Here is a 19,527-nt window from a genome sequence, read left to right as displayed (position 1 = left end):
CAAGGTTGATGTTTAAAGCCTTAAAGAAATGCTAGTGAAATTTCAGATATTGTACCACTGTTAACGGGAGATCGTTTCCCATTCAATCTCTTTTCATCAGCACCACTATGCAGAAGACTGTTTTTATTCAGTTCTGGGTACAGCATGGTTAATGTAGTTTGGGTTATTAAGGATAAACTTTTTCATGTTAGGAATCAGGAAATACAGTCTTAATATTTACAGTCTAGCACACTGAATAATCTCGTACTTATGTTTTGAGTAGATAAGAGAGCTGGGACTCGGGTTTACAAAGGTCTGAACTACAGAGATGGTTTAATTGTGGCCATTTCAGTAAATTAGTTTAAATCTGCATTTTTCTTTCATACACTTTCCATTTTACGTACTGCAGAAATGATTTTTAGTTGCTAAACCTTGGTGGAGTTCAAGCTGCAACTGGTCTTAATTACTCCAAGATGATTCTTAGTGAGGATGAAAACAAATATGTGCAGTTGACATCCTCCTTGAGCATCAGCATTCCAACCAAGGATGTAGATGCAGTAGATTGTTGCTGGAAATAGTCCACGTGGGCTGAATTGGAGCCTCGTGTTTGAGTCGCCTGAAGGAGGCTTTTCATTTCTTGCTTTGACCGTTCATAGAAAGATAATTTTGGACACATGTACACAAATCTCATTCACAAACTTGAGCAAATGCCGTTTAATAGACTAGATAGACATGTTAGCTCGATGTTGTACCTGAGCTGACAAGCTCTCAGAAGCTCAGATAAGCTTTAGTGCCTCCTTTGCCCGGGGGTTCATGGCAGGGACTTTATTTGGAAAAGAGAGCTGGGAGGCAGAAATTGAGTTGTGTAAGGCTTCTTAACGTCTTAACAAACTACTTGGTTTGTTAAGAGAATTTAAGAGTTACTTGCAAAATCCAAAAGGATTCAGAAACACCTCTGAGTAGAGCAGCAGCATAACTATGTAATTACATAGTGTTGACATTGCCTTTCAGATGTTTTCCAGATAAGCGAATTACTTTTATTTGCAGTTCTGTCACTGTTGTCTCTGATAAACTTGTGGGCAGTTGCATTCTAGCCTTTGTTAGAGCCTAGATTTCAAATCTGGTGATTAGCAATTCAGTTTAGCTTACAAATAGCCCTGAGAATGTGAGAATATTCCTACTGCCCCTCTACCCTGCTCCAGTGAGACCCCACCTGCAGGGCTGCATCCAGCTCTGGGGTCCTCAGCACAGGAAGGAATGGACCTGTTGGAAGGACTCCAGATGGATCAGAGGGATGGAGTACTCTCCTGTGAGGAAAGGCTGAGAGATCTGGAATTGTTCAGCCTGGAGAAGAGAAGGCTCTGGGGTGACAACATAATTACAGCCTTCCTGTACCTGAAGGGAGCCCGCAACAAAGGGGGAGAGGGACAAGAGCATGAAGTGACAGTTCAGGGGGAACTGACTTCAGGTTGAGAGTAGGATTGGATTGGATACCAGGGAGAAATTCTGTACTGCGAGGGTGGTGAGAGACTGGAACAATTGCCCAGAGAAGCTGTGGCTGCCCCATCCCTGGAAGTGTTCAGGGCCAGGCTGGATGGGGCTTTGAACAGCCTGGTCTAGCAAAGGTGTCCCTGCCCATGGCAGAGGGGCTGGAACGAGATGATCTTTAAGGTCCTTTCCAATCCAGTCCTATGATTGTCTGATTCTATTTCTCCATTACTGGGATATGAATTTGGTGGAATGCTTGGCATTTTTTCTGCTGGCAGACTGTGGCACTAATGCATGGCTGACATCTATTTACCTGTCTCACAGACAGAGCTGTGAAGTCACTCCACAGTGTATCTTTTGAGATGTTGTAGCTCTCAGGTATGTGCTGCACGCTGGAATTTAATTGTGCTGGATTACTTTCTTGTGGGGTGAGACCTTTTAAAACATGTCCTTTTCTGTGCAGTGAGTATGTGAAACTGCACACATCACTTTGCTGTTTTTCTCTCCCTGAGTATTGGAACATGTTTCTTTACTTTAGAATAAAGGAATAAATATATTTTTCTCTCTGGAGTTAGCAAAGTAGAACAAATTTGTTTGGAAAGCACTGATAGCTCTGCAATAAAATTATTTGCTGTGAGAAAAGCCCCTGCATGAACACATGGTATCAATAAATCCTGCATGGTTCCAAAATTTGACTTGTTGTATCTCTGCTGTTGCTGCATCAGGAGGAAATTGCTTATTTCTGACTTTAGGATGCTTCCTAGGGCTGCAGGAAAAAAAAGCAGGATTTTCTATTTGCTAAGCAGGAGAATGTTTTTTTTTTGAAGCAGAGACATGGAACACTATTTGCTAAACACTTTTTCATGCAAAATCATGAGAGCAGCACTCTGCCCTTCAATGCCCCTGGAAAACCCCCAAACCAGTACAGCCCTATTGTGGTTTCATTTGTGAGGTGAAGAAGTCACTGGGAATTTTTGAACACAGCACATCAGTGTTCTGCCACTATCTGGGAAAAGCACACACTATAAGTTCCAAAGATACATCCTATTTATAAATTAAAAAGGAGAAAAGCGATTCGCAGTACATTCCTGTCTGTATAGGAAGAAATGAGTTATAATGATCATTGTTCCTCTGATAGGATTATAGTCTTGTCTTCTAAGTATCCAACTTAACCTGTAGTCTAGCCTTGTTATTTCTGAATTAGCTATGAATAATTTTAAGGACCCCTTTGTAATCACTGTCTGTGTTTTAAAAATGAGGAATATTTGCTTTGCTTTGCTTCATTTTGATGGAAAACATATTCTTTGTAGTCAGCTAAGACAAGATGGATTGCAGTTTTTTGGGGGGAGTTTACTGTTAGCATGCTATTCTCATGGTATAGCAGCACAATCAAAACATTTCTTTTTCTGCATAAAAAGATTTCGTTTATGTAAAATTTGGTCCAAGCTGAACTGAACATGTGTGTTTGGCACGTGAACTTCCTTGTGTTTCAGACACATTCTGTATTAGGTACAGAAACAAGTTCAGGTTTTTGTGAAAATATTGAGAGTCTCTGTTTCCATGCAGAAAGGGAATGACTATTTTCTCCTGCTCCTTTTTCCTCCCTGTCCCACCAGCCCTTCATTTCCATATGTATGCAAAAGCTCAGAAGTGCAATTCAAATCTGCTTCTGCGTAGTTGAAACAGTAAACTGGGGTTTTAAATAATTTTGTGCCCTCTAGTTAAACTCTGACAGAAGCCAAGCATGGCAAATCAGTCTGCCCCTCTCTTCCCTTACTGTTCAGCTGTCTGACTCCTTGCTGCTTCATTTGAACCAGGGAAGTGGAATAAATTCCAAATTTTACAGGCCCAGCCTCAGGGACTGGGAAGCTTTGAAAGGTCCATGGAGAAAAATGAGGAGCTTGCCATCAGCATTTCTGCTGTACCATGAAGCTGCTTCTTGCCTGGTGTCTGCAGGCTCCTGTAGTGCATTTGGGATGGCAGTTCAGTTCTGATGTAAAATACGGCTACCACGAAGCTTCAGCCTATAGTTTTGCAGTAAGAACACAGAGAGTGTAAGGACTTGGCTGGTTTAGGCGGTCATTAAATCAAGCCTGAAGTTCATCCTAGCAAATAAACACCTAATTAAATCTGATTTTGGGTGAAACAATAGAAAACACTTCCTGTAGTTCCCTTCAAGGATATCCTAGCCCAATAAAATTATTGATTTTTTTTTTTTTAAATCAGAAATGCCTTTTCCCTCAAGAAACTTGAAATCTTTGTAGTGCACGTGACATCAGATTGACTTGGGGTAGGTGTGTGGGGGCCCTGTCTGTGTCCTCCTGTGTGACCACGTAGGGGCTGGTGTCTGCCTTGGGTGATGCAGCCTGGTGTTTGGGGCAAGAGTGTTTGGTGACAGACTCATCTGGTTAATGCTGTGGGACTGGGACGGACTGGGTTGTGCTGGACTGAGCCCACAGAGTGGTAGCGTGGGTGAGGAGGTGATGGTTATGTGCCTTCCAGCTGGCTGTCGTAATTTCAAGGAAAATGGGACTGGTCAAGAGGGAATCCAAGCCAAGCTGCTCTTCTGAAAATCGAGGAGATACCTGCTTCCCTGTCCCACCTTGACTTATGTGTTTCTTCACTTCGACAGCGTGAGCCTGCTCCACACAGGAGTTTGCTATTTTAGTTCCCTTCTTGGGGCAAAGTCACGAGTTGTGTTTGTGTGCAGCTGTGGGTGTTTATGGTGTGTACAGCTGGCACTGGTCCACCTCAGCTCAGCTTGGTGTGCCCTGGAGCACCCAGCTCAGCCTGGTGCTCCGTGGGAAACGTGTCAGGGGGACGGGGATGGATGGATGGGCCTGTTGGCTTGGTTATCTGCAGCACCAGGGTTCTGCCTGCTGCTCCCCTCTGCCACCAGCCTGCACTCCTCGCGGGACCCACCCCTGTGCCCGTGCCCAGGCCCCTCTCCTCGTGGGCTGCTGGGTGTGTTCACTGCCAGCTGACAGGACGAGCCCTGCCGTGGGTGGGATGTGGCCATGCTTACCAGCCTTGCTGAAACCCCGAGGGAGGCTTTATTTTGTAGTCTGGATTGGCAAGTGGCGTGGTCATCCTCAGCTACGGAGATCCTGTTTTGCACTGGTTGAAGGAAAATAAGGCAATAGCTGGGTCACAGGCTCCTGGTAAAAGGTCCTTCTTGTTTTCCACCATGTTAATGTGAGCTCTAACAAGATGTCTTAGATGTTGTCCAAATAGGCAGAAAATCAATGGCTGCCTTTTTGGCTTTTCTGTACAGTGCTGGGGAAGCATCGCTGTTGGTTTAGATTTTTTCTTTTTAATTTTTTCTTTTCTTACAGTAAAAGGAAGCGATCAAAACAGATAAAGCCTGCCTTAGAGTGGAAATGCATACCATCCTGTGAGAGGGAAACCAGGCTTTGGTGAGCTGGGAGGTTGTGCAGGCACAGTGTTTTGGGAAGAAGAATTGTCTGAACCTCTCTGTAGGGAGGTCTTGGAGTTGAAATTCATTGAACACATCTTAAATCTGCTTCAGTCTGAGAAAGACAAGATTTTCAGCAGGAACTTTTTTCTTTTTGTACAAACCTCAGGTTATTGGTCTGAGACAAGTCTTCTGCTAAACCTGCAGTGTATGTGTGAGCAGCAGAGGTTATATTATATTCCCAGTCTACCAGAAAATAAATCCCTCTGGCTTAATATTAGCCTGTGTACTGAAGTGTTTTACTCAGGAAAATTGAGTGGCTTTGTCCTTTTCCTCTTTCCTTTGTCTCTCTCCCTTCCCTTCTGTAAATGATGGCTGCTTCTTACAAATCAAATGGGCTGATTTGCACAGCTTTGGGCTTTATTCTGCCTCTAATAATGTCACAGTGGCTCACGGTGAATAACAAAGTGGGGAGGCCTGTGCAGGAGGTGCCCTTCTGCTGTGTGTGTTACCACACAGTGCTGTTGATAAAACAGGTTTCTGTGCTCACCAGGAAAATAAAAATGGAGGATATGAATAGGAGCAAAGGCTTTCCATCTGTCTTAGCACACCTCTTTATCCTGGTGTTTAAATTTGTTTTATTTTTTTCCCCTGATTGGCATTTTTGAAAGAGCAGCTGCTTGCCTGTGAAGGTCTGTCCTAGCTGATGCTCCATCAATTCAGCTGTTACTTTATTCACTCCAGTGGCAGGCTAATCAACCTTTTCTTTTCAAGTGTGTCAAAGTGCTGAACATGAGACAGTTTGTAATTATGGAAAATGGGAGAACACTTTTTATCCTTAGGGCAATTAAATGATTCTGCACTATGAGTTAATACTATAAATAATCTCTTACAGTTGTTTTTCCTGAATGGTGAATTTTCCACTGAGCTTCAATGGGTGGGGGAATATATAGAGCAAATAGTGATGATTTACAACGTAAAGCCTCAAAGCACTTGATAAAATCTGCTTAGACTCTTCCTAGCTCAGGTTGTTAGAATTTTCATACTGAAACAAACTGTAATTCTGATGTTTCCCTCACTGCATGTCATGAGAGAAAGAAATAATTTCTTTCCTGTTACCCTGCTACTGAGCACTTCTGTGCATTCAGAAAAAGTAGGAAGGAAATTAAATGATGCTCTTAAGTAAACTTGAAGTAATTAAATTTTATGTAAATTTTTTATCAAAAGTGCATGCACAATTTACGTATTGCTGCTGTTCTTTTTAGTCTAGCATGGCATATAGTTTTTGATGAGTGCTGGCTGTTAGCATCCTGCCAGTGTGTTTAGACACGTTTGGACAGAAATGGTACCTGAGCAGTTGAGCCCTGGTACCAGGACTCTGCTTCATGAGGAATTGGAACAGACAAAAAAAGAGGTTTTCTTCATTTCCTTTGAAAGTAGCAAAGGAGCCAACGGCCAAGATTAAGCAATGGATGTTCTGAAACGGGGACCAAGGGTCTCTGAGTCAAAGCAACAGCTGCTGGAGAAGTGAATTGGCTCTATACATGCATGAGAGGAGCAACTGGAGAGAATTTAAAATGGTGTTAACTAATTACTTTTACTTGAGAATGCTGAGGAAAATGAAAGAAAGAATGAAAATGATAGCCCAAAGAAGTACTGGTATCTGGCAAATACTGATCCTGGTGAGTTTGGCTTAAAGGAAAAAGATGGTAGAAAAGCTGCTCCTGTGAAGTGAATTTCTGACTATAAGAGCAAGGTTTTTATGGCAACTGTTGGTGCAATCTGGAGTGTTCAAATACAGCCCTTGCTGCTTGTTTCGGGGTGAGCAGGTGGGAACCTCGCTCCTGTCTCTTCCTGACCCCGGTTTACTGTTTTAGCACAGAGATGCTGTTGAGATGCTGAAAATTGCTAGAGCCCTTTGGAAATCTCCCTTGGAAGGCTATGCTGTTTCCCCTTGTTAAATTTTTGGGTTAGGACTTTGTGACAGATGTGGCCATCTATAGCTTGTGGCTGAACAGGCCATGCTATAAAGAAGCAGAGCCTTCTTACTGAGCTAGGTGTGGGCGGCGTTTCGATTTCAAATTGCTTCTATATTTAAGTCCTAGCTAAAAGAGAACTACAGGAAATATTTCTGTGTTTGTTGTGGTAAGAGAATGTCATCTTCCTCCATGAAAACCTAAAAATCAAAGGGGAGCTTATTATAAGGTATGGTAGCTGACACTGCTGATGCGCTCATCAGCTAATTCGAAACACATGGTTTATAACTACTTTTTAAACTATTCTGAAATTTTACTTCGGCTCTGTAATTGTGAGGTGGCTCAAAGAGTGGTATGTGGTTTAAATCCATGGTTGCAAATGTTGACTTCGCAGAGCTGTCTCTTTATGTTGCTAAAAGGAAAAGGCTGGGACCCTTTGTCTATACACCCTTAATATGTGTTAAACTTAAATGATCTTAAATGAAATTATTTTTTAAACAAATAGGAAATAGCTTTTTTTTTTTTTTTTTTTTGGGTAAGAGTTTGAACTAAAAGGCTCAAAGTTTGTTTTTGTTTGGGTTTTCTGTTACTGTAATAGATAATAGATAGGAAGGACTGTGAGGTGCAATGTGGTGCCATGAAAGTTAAGATGACATCTGAACAGATGTGTCTTTTTCTTTAAGATAAAGATCTTTGTTCAGACTGACACAAATGTGCTATTTCACTTTTGCAGTGCTAGAAAGACGAGTCTTAGTTGTTTAAATAGACTCTTGGTTATTACTCTTCCAGTTGGATTGTTGGAACAGTGGTAGAAAAATCAGTGGTAGATTTTACAACACTTCTACTGGGTCACTTTTGATAACTACTTATGCAAAACTTCTTTTGAAATGAGTTGACTTATTTTTTCTTTTGTCTGTAGTAGATAATATTTGATACCCTGGTGGAGTATTGGCTTTGTGGGTTGTGTAGATTGGAGAAAATGGCAGGAAACCTCTGACTAGATTGGATTAAACCAGAACTGAAGGAAATCCCCCTCTCCTCCAACTTCAAAAACCTCATTGCAGTATTAGGCTCTCAGTTTTTCTGTGGAGGAAGGATAAAAAGCATGGTTTGCTGTCTTTAACTATGCAGTGCAGGCAGAGTTAATAAATACATCAAGCAGTAAAATACATTTTGACAGGGGCTGTTGAGAAACTTAAATTCAGTGTGTTAGAAAAGATGAATGGGTACTAAGCTGATTAACTCGTAACTCAGTATATCAACAGAGAATACTTCCTCTGTGCTTGATGCTGATTTCATTTTCCAGTGTGAAACTACTGCCAAGAAAATTGTTTCAAAAGTAAAAATCTTGTTGATGGCCAAGATTGTTTGAAGGGTAAGAGGCACAGAATGAGCTATCCAGTCTGTAAATTTGAAAAATGTTTCAGTCTTCTTGCTGAAAGACAGTTTCCCTCAGTCAAACCTGTGGAAATCACAGCATTATTGATAAAGTTTGTCTCGCGTGGCCCATGAATGCTCAACAGTTTACTTCTTTTATCTCCATCCTGTTGCTTTTAATTTTTTCCTTGCAAAAAGGGAGGCAATCTGTGCTGGAATAAGCTTTTCTGAGTGCCGTTGTACTTTTCAAATTGCAAGTATATCTGCAGCAACATTCAACAAATATTATTAATTTCCTAAATATGTCCTGTAACAGAGTCTGGTAAAGTGTTCTTGCTACTGTAGTTTGGATTCCAAACAGTAAAATGGGTGCCAGAAATTGTGTCATGGTCTCGCAGCAGCAGAATAATTTTTTTTTTTTTTTTTGCTAGTTCTCCAGCATGTTGGCCACATCACAATGTGACTTTGTTGTAATGCTAAAAACATTACAGCCTGCTACTCTCTCATAAACACATTTTCACCTCCAGCTGAACTGCAGAGTTCAAATGCTTCAATCGGCACAGCAGTATTAAGGTTTGAGAGAGCAGCCTTGCTCCGGGTTCAATGGGATATGTATCAAAAGGAGTTAATGACCTTTGATCGTGGGTGTTAAGTGGATGGTCCAGCCATCTGTGCAGAGAGGAGAATTGTGATTTAGTGCCTTGGACAAAACTGGCTGGAGAAAAGCAGCGGGGAGAGGTGGAGCCCTGGGCGGGTCACAGAGCTGGGCAGGCAGATGTGCTGCAGGAGAGAAGATGGGAGGGACACAAAGAGGGGGGAAAGGATGGCGTGAGCATCCTTGGCAGGCTCTGGAGAGGGAGAGGAGGGTGTTATTGCTGAGGAGCAAAGGAGCTGCGAGGTATTGATTTCTCCGTTTCCCAAATCTTTCAGAATGCCCCTCACTTGGTTACCTGGGTCTCTTGCAGGGTGGTTGGGCTGGTAACATGATGTGGCCATAAAGCCAAACAGGCAAACAAAACTAAAACCCAAATAAGCAAATGTGAGATGAGTCCAGTACAGGTGAGGGGTGAGGAAGTAGAAAAAAGAGTGTTGCACATGCACCTGGGGATAAATTGGAGATAAGATATCATAAATTTTTGGGGGGAGAAGCCTGAAGCTAAGGGACAGTGGTAATAAGTATGGACTAATTTTAGTATACACAGGTTTAATATTGGAAGCTTTCAAACTGCAGCAATAGGAGCCCCTAGAAAAGGCCCTGCGTGGCTCTCAGTGCTTGCATTGTGCTGCTCTCGCTTCCCATAACTGGTGTTGTGACAAAGAGCTTGCTCTTCTATAAAGGAGCTGTGCTTGCCTGTGGAAAAGAAAAGCACCCTATATAGCTATGCTGTCCAAAACAAGTACTTGATCTGTTTGCTGTTATCAGCTGAATGTGAAGCTCCTGAACTGTTGTAGAATAAAGAATCAAATTTCTAAAAAGTGCGTTGAACCTGAAATGGCTCTGCATCTTACTTTGACCTGAGAGTTCATTTTCGTTTTTCATACATGGTTTGTTTGCTGTAAATAATAAGCAATAACCACTTTTGGATGTATATAAACACTAAATATTTTACAGATGCAGTAATCTAACAAAGTTCTTGGTGTGTTGAACAGCTGTTTATTTCACATAAAAATAATGCCGTGTTTGGATATCATAGTTTTTCTTTAATTGAGTTATGCACGTGTGCCTTTTTATTTGGATTTTGCTTTTATGTCTTTTTCCAAATACTACTTGTTTAAGTTTTTCCAAGGGGAAAATGCTTAGTTTCCAGAGTACTTCATTCCATTAATTGAAAAATGCAGTTGAAAGAAAATCTTTATTCTGTTTCAAAATTACTACTAAAGAAAACTAAATATAAGTGAAGCGTCTGCATTTCTCCAAAGTATATGTTGCTGCAAGGCAGCAGAGCACATCTGGATTCAAATTGCAGCCCGGGAGTTTCAGGGTCAGGATATTCTGAGCTCCAGGAAAAGACATTTTTGGTACAGGAAATCTGTTGGTTCTTGTAACTTTCTTTAGGTTCCCTACATCACATCTCACTTACTAGGTTAAGAAAAGTTAGTGAGAAATAATTTTGCATATTTATGCACAAGTTCAGCTATACCCAAAGGCTTAAAATGCTCAGTGTTTTACAAGGTTGTGAGATTTCTTCTTGCTGACCAGAATTTGTGGCTTATGGTGTAATTATTGCTCAGGGTTCTCCTCTTTCTTGTATCTTAGAGACCTCTTCAGACAAACTATGCCTTGATGTTGCACTGACATTTTTTCAGTGGAGAATATAACATTTTGTTCAATGAAGAAAGATAGCTACGCTTCCCTAAAATTCTGTTATTTTGTTTTGACTTGGCTATCTTTAGGAAAACTTCAAGATAATCTTTGCTTGTTCCTGAAGGAGGCCCAAGTAAGCCTCTGAGAAAAAGTATCCATTTTGCTTCTGTGGGTCTTTATAATCTGGAAAATGAACGCTTCACCACTTATGGAACATTAGCACTCGGAGAGTTTTGAGGTTTTGTTGGTTTTTTTTCTTCCTGGATGTGTGAAGGACATTGTAATTATTGTCAGTATTTGGTAGGTGGGTTTTCTTTGTTTTGTTTTTCCCCTAATTCTCAATTGTCTTGTTATTTCTTTGCAGCTTCGCTCTGTCTGATGAAGCTTACAGGTCTTTAAGGGACCAGGACAAAGACCAATGCATCCTTATTACGGGAGAGAGTGGAGCTGGGAAAACAGGTAAGGGCCAGTTAGGATCTGATTAAAATACACTCTGGGCTGTTCAGAGTCTTGCAAAGGGAAGCTGGAGTCGGTAAGGGTTGAGAGATGTCAGTAAATCCTCATGTGTCTGGCCATTGCAGAAAGGGAGTGCTGCCACTCCTGTTGCTGCAGCTGTGAACTCACATAAAACAGGGTTTTTTCCCACTCTCACCACGTTGGAGTGCCACGTCTACAGTGTCCTCGTCAGTAGCCAGAGTTGTCCCAAAGTAATGCTGACTTGTCACAGAGTATTTCAAGACCCAGAAAACATTTAGGCTGTCCTGGTGGGAAACTTGAAGACGTGGAAAACTGAATGCTGTGAGTTTTCTAGACTTGATACCTCCACTTGTCTCTCAATAAATATATGCCCTTAAAAACTGGATTATGCTATTTATCTAAGGAAAATAAATAACTTTAGCCAGTTACTTTGGAAATTTTATCAGCCTTTTGCACACTGTGCTCAGCTGCAGTGCTAAGATTGGCTTGTGTGCCAGAACACCAAGTTTCTTAGGCAAAGATGACGTTCCCTTAAAAATGACTTCTACTTTTTAAACTGGAAGGTTAGAAACCAAGTGAGGATTGCATAACTGCAGTACATTTTAGGTAGACCTTAAAAAAGAAGGAAGCCAGTTATTTTCAAAGATAGCAATTTAAAACAGAGGCAAAAGAGACGGCGGGTAGGAAGGCATACATCTGTTTCCAAGTAATTTGAGAGATTTTTCCTTTGCATCTGAGAATATGTGGGGCTTTGTGTGCTTATTCTGAGCAAGACTCAAAGTAGGTAACAAGAAGCTGCTTTCCAAGACTTTTGTGCACGTACAAAGTGTAGACATCACCTTTGGTGCTCTTTGATCAGTGGCATCCAATTGAGAGGTCTTGAAGTCTTGCAATCCTTACCTACAGTCTGATGACAGGGAAAATGTCTTCAGTAGAGGTGTAGATTAAAAAAATCTAAGTTCTCATTAATATGATTATTTGAGGTTCTGTCTGGAAGTTCAGACTTCAGCAAAGAGTCCTGTACTGGTGGTGTTTAATGTCTTGATTTCCTCACAAATTGTTAATTATCAAGCACTTCATGCAACTGAGGAACACATATTATTGATTTATTAATTTAGAAGGGGGAATCAGAGGTTGAGCTGTTGAACTTCTCTATATGTAAACAGTAGATTTAGATTTGTATAGAGATTTTGACGGTTCTGTAATTTTTACAGCCGTATGGGAAATAATATGAATTATTCCTTTTTTATAAAGGTAAGTACAAAATAGGGGGTGGAGAGGGTAGGAAGATCCTGAAGTTAAGGAAACAAACTTCTTAGTACAGATACACTAAATAACTGTATTTTTAATTTTTGGTAGCCAGAATATTTGACACTTTTGCGCTGGAAGAACTGAAACTGAACTGTCATCAGTTGGGTCTTTTTATTTACTTCCAATTTTGTCCTTGTTTCTCTGCATGTTTTGACTGTTAACTGATAGTAACATTGGGCAAAAAAACCCATGTGCATCACCAGAACAAGGGGTGTATTTAAATGTTTTGAAATATTAGGGTGATAACTCCCTTCCTGATGTCTTTCTTGGGCCAAACAGAATTCCTGACAAAAAAAAAGTCCTTTATTTTCTTTTGCTGATATTGAAAGCCCGTATTGAAGTCATTGTGTGTAAAATATTATAATAGCTTTTTTGCTGCTTCAGTGCATGTTTCCCTCAGTGATTGAGTGCCCGTGCTTAAAGATGTTGACTGTTTTAGGAAAAGTTTCAACATGAATAATTTGGAAATTCCAGGCTCTGAAGGGAACAGCGTCAAAAGGGGGAGAGCTGGGTTTGAGGCACAAACAGAGGAGATGGGAACATCTTCTGAACACACACACCTATAGTTTTTGCTCCCTGCTTGCTTCCTGTGAGGCATGTTTGCTCAGTTTCCCATACAACATGTGATAGTAATATAATGCTAACAAACCAATTTGGTTAAATAAGAAAAATCAAAATCCAAGGGATCACGTCTCATCTGTCAGCTCTTTCCTGAAATGAGACCCTTAAATTTGTAACAGATTTTGGAAGATCTGTTACAAATGTAATGTAATGTTTTTTTTTAATGACCACGGTCTTGAATTGATAGAGTTTCCAGCTGTTAGTAATTACATTGTATATCAGCCGATATTGCCTCAAATTTCACTGTCTTGCATCATAGTAACCATCACAGACTCCCTTTATAAACAAAATAATTTTCCATCTGCTTTTTCCTGACCAGCAAATACATAAGGGTTGGATGGATTATCTAATCTTCCTTTCTATCATGTGTGATTAACACCCCTATGAACCCAGGTCAGGGAGTCCAAAAATGGTTCCAGAATTTCTTAAAAGCACCTCCAAATTAGTTTTATTCTTTAAATGAATGCTTTGCTTTCTCTGTTGGTTTTACTTTCAAACAGACTGCAGCACGTTATGTGATGTTGCAGTTATTCTGCTCTGTAGATCAGAGTGGCAATTACATGTGTACAAGCATTGTATGTTTGCACTTGTTGTGTATCTGATGATATAAACTGATTGAATTTTGTCTTGAAGCTGCCCGAGCCTGTTTATTTTCGGGCTAGATGAAAACATTTCCAATGTGTCAGCAGGGGATAATGTTCTTCCCTTGAAGAATGCCTCTTAACTGAGGCTAAATGAAAAAGGAGCAGGTAATGTGCTGTATCCAGTGGTGGCTTTTTTTTTTAGCTTGGGTAGAGGCTCTAGGTATTTAAATCAAGAGAATTGCTGATGTAATGGCATGGGTCTCAGAGCAGGGTATGCTCCTTCTGCATTTCCAGATGGTACAAAAATGCAGAAGAAAACCGAAATAATGTGCTCACAGTTCCTGTCTGGCATTGAGAATTTGTGATGGAGATTTACTCTTTAAAATCATATTATGGCCTTTTTGCCAATGCTTATCACTGTTTTATTTGGCTCTCCCCCACAGAGGCAAGCAAACTTGTCATGTCATATGTAGCTGCTGTGTGTGGAAAAGGGGCAGAGGTTAATCAAGTAAAAGAACAACTTTTGCAATCAAATCCAGTCCTTGAAGGTAAGAATCTCACAGAGTGTGTGTGAGCATGTTACCTGTGTGTGTACTGGTGTTCCAGCTGGGCTGGTTTGGAAAACTGTGTCTGATGAGGGGTGTTTCGTTGCGATTTGGGGTCCAAAACCATAGGAGATGCTTTATGTGAATACATCTGCAAGGTTTTCTCCAGCTCTTTGTTGGTTTTCTTGAGAAGAAAATGGTTTCCCTCGTGAAGGAAAAGCTCAGGAAGTTAGGTCATACTTCCCAGCCTCCTCCTGCTGCTCTCGGGGGGCTTACCCTTCTTAACCCTGCCTTGATAATGCTAGTCTGTATCAAAAGACTTGACTTCAGTCCCTCTGATTCATTTCCTTCCAAATCATATTATTATAGTCTCTAGTAAACAAACAACCTCTGTAAGACATTATTTCTCTTTTAGGGAAAAAAAAAAAAAAAAGGTGAAGAAATGGATCTTAGGAAAAAACTAAGCCAATCCATATGCATGCCTGTTGTTCCCTGAGATTTATTGTTTCTTGGGTCTGGTGACTGTTGGCCTGTTCTTCCTGACAACTGCCATTCCTGCTCTCCCATGAAAGACTTTTATTTTTTTTAATTAGTAATTTTAATTTAAAGATGTTGGCTGCCAGAAACAGGATTCCCCCCCCCTTCCCCCGGAGATAGCATATATGCTCTGCGAAGCTTGCAGTTCTGTCCCATTGTCTAATAATTGCCTTCAGAAGTTCCTTGGTTAGCATTGACTTATTTAGATCTATTGTGCCGATTCCTGGCTCAGTCTTTCCCAGAATTTTCAAAGCTGTTGTGGTGCTGAGACAAAGTCGGTTGTCAAAAGACAATTTTGCATTATGGCCAGATCATATGTGGTGTCTGTAAAGACTGTTGAGTGTCAACATTGTGTTTATTACCTTGTTTATATGTGATGAGTTGGACTCTGTAGGGGACAAGGACTCTGCAAGTGAGAACAGAGGGAAAAGTAAAATGCAAGAAACTGGGCAGAGAGCAGTAGGCAACTGGATGGTTAAAACATGGTCTTTGTACACAAACCAGAAACTGTAAGCAAAGACTTGCAAAGGAAGGATGAAATGTTGACATTTAAGAATAATTGAATTGCGGGATAAGCCTTTCTGTGATGGCAGGCTGTGTTCCCCTTAAAGCTGAATGGGGGGATTGCAGCCCTCCATTGTTTTGGGTTCACAGAGAAGAGCTGTGTTGTTTTATCACTGTTCTGGAAGCAGATTTCAGATATAGACAGAAATGGCATGTCAGGTACGAAGGCTTTTCTTGCCAAAGCTGCATCGTTCTCCAGGGACTGCCAAATGCATTTGACTTCTTTTTGGTTTGTGAAGCTTTGTTTTAATGTAAGAGGAATCAGCTGAGCTTACTGAACAGCACCTTATCATTTTAAGGTGCTATTTGTTCTACTTGATGTGCTGGTAATTCCTGTTTAACTCTTTTTGGAAGGTTGGACACTGGCTTACTCCATAATGAATAAAAAACTGGGCAAGCCTGGCTGCTTATATGGGTTTTAGACAGAAATTAAGCATTTGTGGTTAGATTTATTTTTCTCTGGTTATGTAGTTCTGTTTCAGTCAAATTGCAGTGCAAGAAAATGACATAAATGTTACGTATGCATAATTTATCTTATGGGATTATTTTTATTAAACTACAGTTGCTACTGTAAATTAACTTTTAGAAACAATGAACTTTAGGGAAAACTAAGGAATGTGTCTCATACTTTATAATAGAACATTTGTGTTTGACTCCATGCAGTTATAAATGGCTTTACTGTTCAGCACTGTGTTTAAGAAAATGCAGCTTGGAGATCTGGTTGTTGAAAAGATGATTTATTGCAGGGCATAAAGATTTTAAAAACAATTCTTTCACTTATCCTGGCCTTTAGGATCAACAAACTTTTCATTTTGGCTCTAGTTCTTTGGTCAAGAATAAGTCTACTCATGCAAGTTTGTGAAAGCCTAAAGGCATGTATTTATTTCTGTCCAAAAAATATTGACTTGACTTGATCTTTGAAAAAAATTAAATATATATATAAATATATATATATATATATATGCTATGTAAACAAATACTGGGATAAATAAAGTCTCTTGTTGGAAATAGGAGTGCTGTACCTGCTGATGGAGGGGACACTCCTGTTTGACTCCATGTGCTTGGACAATGTGTGAGGTTTAGAGCTTAAATTGTCCTCCAGTCTGAGTTCTTGTCCTGCCCATGTTCTGGGATGGTGATTTGTCCACCTGAATGTCACCCTGGGAAGCCCTTTCTCAGAGAATTTTCACTGTCATAAAACTTGAGCTAAAGAAATTCAAACCAAACTATTCAGAAAGATAGTTTGGATCAGGCTAAGGCAAACTTCCATAGTAAATTTGACTTATTTCAGCTGATGAATATTCATCTAGAGGTAGGATTAATGAGTTGAAATGGTGTAAATAAATCCATTTCAAAGCATTGATTAAACTGTCCTATGCAAACAATTTTTAAGTGTCATTCTGTAATTTCCTCACTTCTGGCCTCCAGCTTTTAACATTCTGGGAATTAGGATTAATTTCTTTCTCTGAAATGAAGACGTATTTCCTGTATTTAAAGTTATCTGGGTAATAAAATTATGGCTTTGTTGATTCAAACCCCAAAGATGTATACTTAATATCAGTACAGTTTTGTTTTGGAGCTATTTCCTCTTGCTTATTTTTCTTTAGTTTTTTTAAACAAGGAAGGTGTTGAGACAAAACTTCTTTGGACTTCTTATAGGTTTTTTGTCATTTATGATCATGCTTGTCGCAGTCTGTCCACAGGGACTGATGCCCATACAATGAACAGGGCATTGTTTCTCAGAAGCCTGTAATTCCTTTAAATATGTAAGCAGACCTAGATATTTTAGCATTGAAATAATTTTTTTACTGACAGATTTGCCTGTTGTATTTGTTTTTCTCTTCCTCCAGCTTTTGGCAATGCGAAAACTGTGCGGAATGACAACTCCTCTAGATTCGTAAGTATTTTCTTCAGTCCTTTTTGAGGAGCGTGCTGTGCTGCTGGTTACTTTTGTTTTACCATGTATCAACAATCAAGGCATCCGTAAAGAGGGAAGGAAGAATTTGGGGAGCTTTCTTGTAGCTGTCTTAGGACCGTGGTGTTTGAAGAAGGTAAAGACCTTCAGCAACAAACAGTATTTCATTTTGTACAAGGGGCCATGGTCTCCATCCACAGTGTGTTAGCACAGTTAGTGACGCCTCTTAAAAGATGTTTCGCCTCCTTGCCAGAAATCTTCTTGGGTTATGATATGGGCATGGAGTTCAATTGGATATCAAAGTAGAGGCTAAAAAAGAAAAAAACAAAATTAGGAAGTGGCAGCCTGTGACCGGATGAAAGCATAATTACAGTGCAGCTGGATTCTTTAATTTTCTGGCACTGGTGAGTTTAGTGTCAGAGACCACGTGTCCAGCAACTGGTCTGCTAAGAGAGTAGATCTTTCCATGTGATCTTGTTTTCCATTCATATGTATACATTTTTTTGTTAAAATGACTACTTTAGGTTCCCATTTGCTTTCTAATGTTTCAAAATATGTTTACAACTTTAGCTTTAATATGAACATTTGTAATGTTTTTTGGGGTTTTTTTTTGCTTAAATTCTTTGTAATCAACTAGTTGAATTCAACCTTTTTGGGGGCATGAAACTGAATGACAAATTATCAGAATTCACAGTTGAAAAAGCAGAAAAGTTGAGAGGTTCAGAAGTGTGAGTACTTATCATAGTTTCTCCTGCTAAAATCAGAAAGCTGACTACAACTCTGTCATTTCCTCACTTGTGTCTGGAAGAGTAATATTGAGATGAGATGTGTGAAGTTGACAAGAGAAGGAAAATCGATATACTGGGAGAATGGTGTGCTGTGAGTTAAAGCAAATGGATAAAGGTGCTGGACATCGTGAGACTGAAGAGCGGCTTTTTTTCCACTTGGGAGGTTTCCTCTCCTCCCCTTCCCTTCTAATTCTTAAGAGTTGATGATGTTCCACATGTCTATGAGTGCTCCTTCTGCAGCTCATTGCCTCTGATTGTGGACAGAGCAAAGGGTCTTCATCACAAAGGCAGGGTCAAAATTTGGGACACCTGTTTAAAGAGATTTTTGATTTTTTTTTTAATAGAAAGGGTAGGAAGACTGCAATTATCAGACATGACACTACAGAAATGATGAACGGAGAGTGCGGGAGACTTTCCAGGATAAAGTGGAGCTAACAACTATTTTGCCTTTCAAGTCCTTGCTTATAAACACTGAGCTAAAAATACTTTTGGAAACACCCAGCTGACCCAATCCTTGGGAAATAAAAATTTTATTGTCCGATTTAATGTTTTTATCTCTGAAATTTGAATCGGCTCAGAATTAACATTGAATGAGACAGTACAAGAAGGGAAATAGAGTTTGTATAGAGTCAAGCCAATCTTGACAAAATACCCAGTAAATTAAAAAGTATCTTTGAGTGAGTCAGTGTAAAGTGCTTGGTTTTTTATGTTCTGTGATAAAAAGTAAAATAGAAAAATAAACAAAACCCAATCTCTTCCTAATGCAGTGAAAAAGGAACTATAAACACAAGGCTTTTCAATGTGCTGGTTTTGTCTTAGAATCTTAGGTTTGGGAGGGAAGGGACCTCAAAGACCATCTCATTCCAACCCCCCTGCCTTGGGCAGAGACACCTTCCTCTGGGCCAGGATGCTCAGAGCCCTGTCCAAGCTGGCCCTGAACCTGCCCTGCTTCTCTGGGCAGCCTGTGGCAGTGCCTCGGCCCCCTCAGAGTGAGCAGTGCCCTCTGTTCAGTATGTGCCAGAGGGTGGGATTTGGCTGAATTACTACCAGCAGCTTTTATCTTTCTCAACACCCTTGCCAACACGAGCAGTGCTGCTTTTCCCTTTTCTGCACAGTCTGTCCGTTTTGTCACTGTGAAATGTAGCTGTTACTACATTAAGCACTTGTCAAATAAATTAAAATGATCCAAAGACCGGAGTGATCTTCTGTGATGTGGAAAAGTCAAGCAGAAGTCAAGGAAACGCACCGCGCCAGCGCGGCTGGGATTGAAATCGCTTGTGCGGTGACAGCCCGTTAATTGTTGCCTCTGGTCTCCTGAGTTACAAGGGAAAGAGTTCAGCGGGAAAAATCCATCACTTTTACAAGGCAGGCACACGCTCAGGGACAGACGTCCCGCGATTACGAGCGGCGCTCGCTGCCAGCCGCTGCTCCGGGCCAGACTGAGCGGCTCTCCTTCAGCTGCCTCGGTTCACGCTCCCACAGCTCCCAGTGAGGAAAAGAAGGCTGCCTGCAAGATAATTTCTTCCTGCATCCTTCAGTAAATAAGCATGGCGACACCTGAACGGCTACAGGGATTGCTTGGTGTTCTTGGCACTCCGATGGAAGTTTGTATAATGTGCGCTTTCTTCATGGAACCTTAGGAACT

The 19,527-nt window shown here is 40.5% G+C and overlaps 1 protein-coding gene across 15 annotated transcripts in view; it reads left to right on the top strand.

The window, feature by feature from the left end:
• The window catches only part of MYO1B (myosin IB), a 135,746-nt gene that overhangs the window by 65,650 nt on the left and 50,569 nt on the right, over positions 1 to 19,527 (top strand). For all 15 annotated transcript variants that reach the window (XM_040069302.2, XM_058421289.1, XM_040069303.1 and 12 more), the window contains 3 exons: positions 10,905 to 10,999; positions 13,977 to 14,081; positions 17,030 to 17,076. In XM_040069302.2, the coding sequence (XP_039925236.1) occupies positions 10,905 to 10,999; positions 13,977 to 14,081; positions 17,030 to 17,076 (247 nt within the window). The remainder of the gene's footprint in view (positions 1 to 10,904; positions 11,000 to 13,976; positions 14,082 to 17,029; positions 17,077 to 19,527) is intronic.

This window comes from Hirundo rustica, chromosome 7 (genome assembly GCF_015227805.2).
Source record: "Hirundo rustica isolate bHirRus1 chromosome 7, bHirRus1.pri.v3, whole genome shotgun sequence".
Classification (NCBI taxonomy): Eukaryota; Metazoa; Chordata; class Aves; order Passeriformes; family Hirundinidae; genus Hirundo; species Hirundo rustica.
Note: the sequence above shows the minus strand (reverse complement) of the source record. Positions and strands in the feature narration are given on the sequence as shown.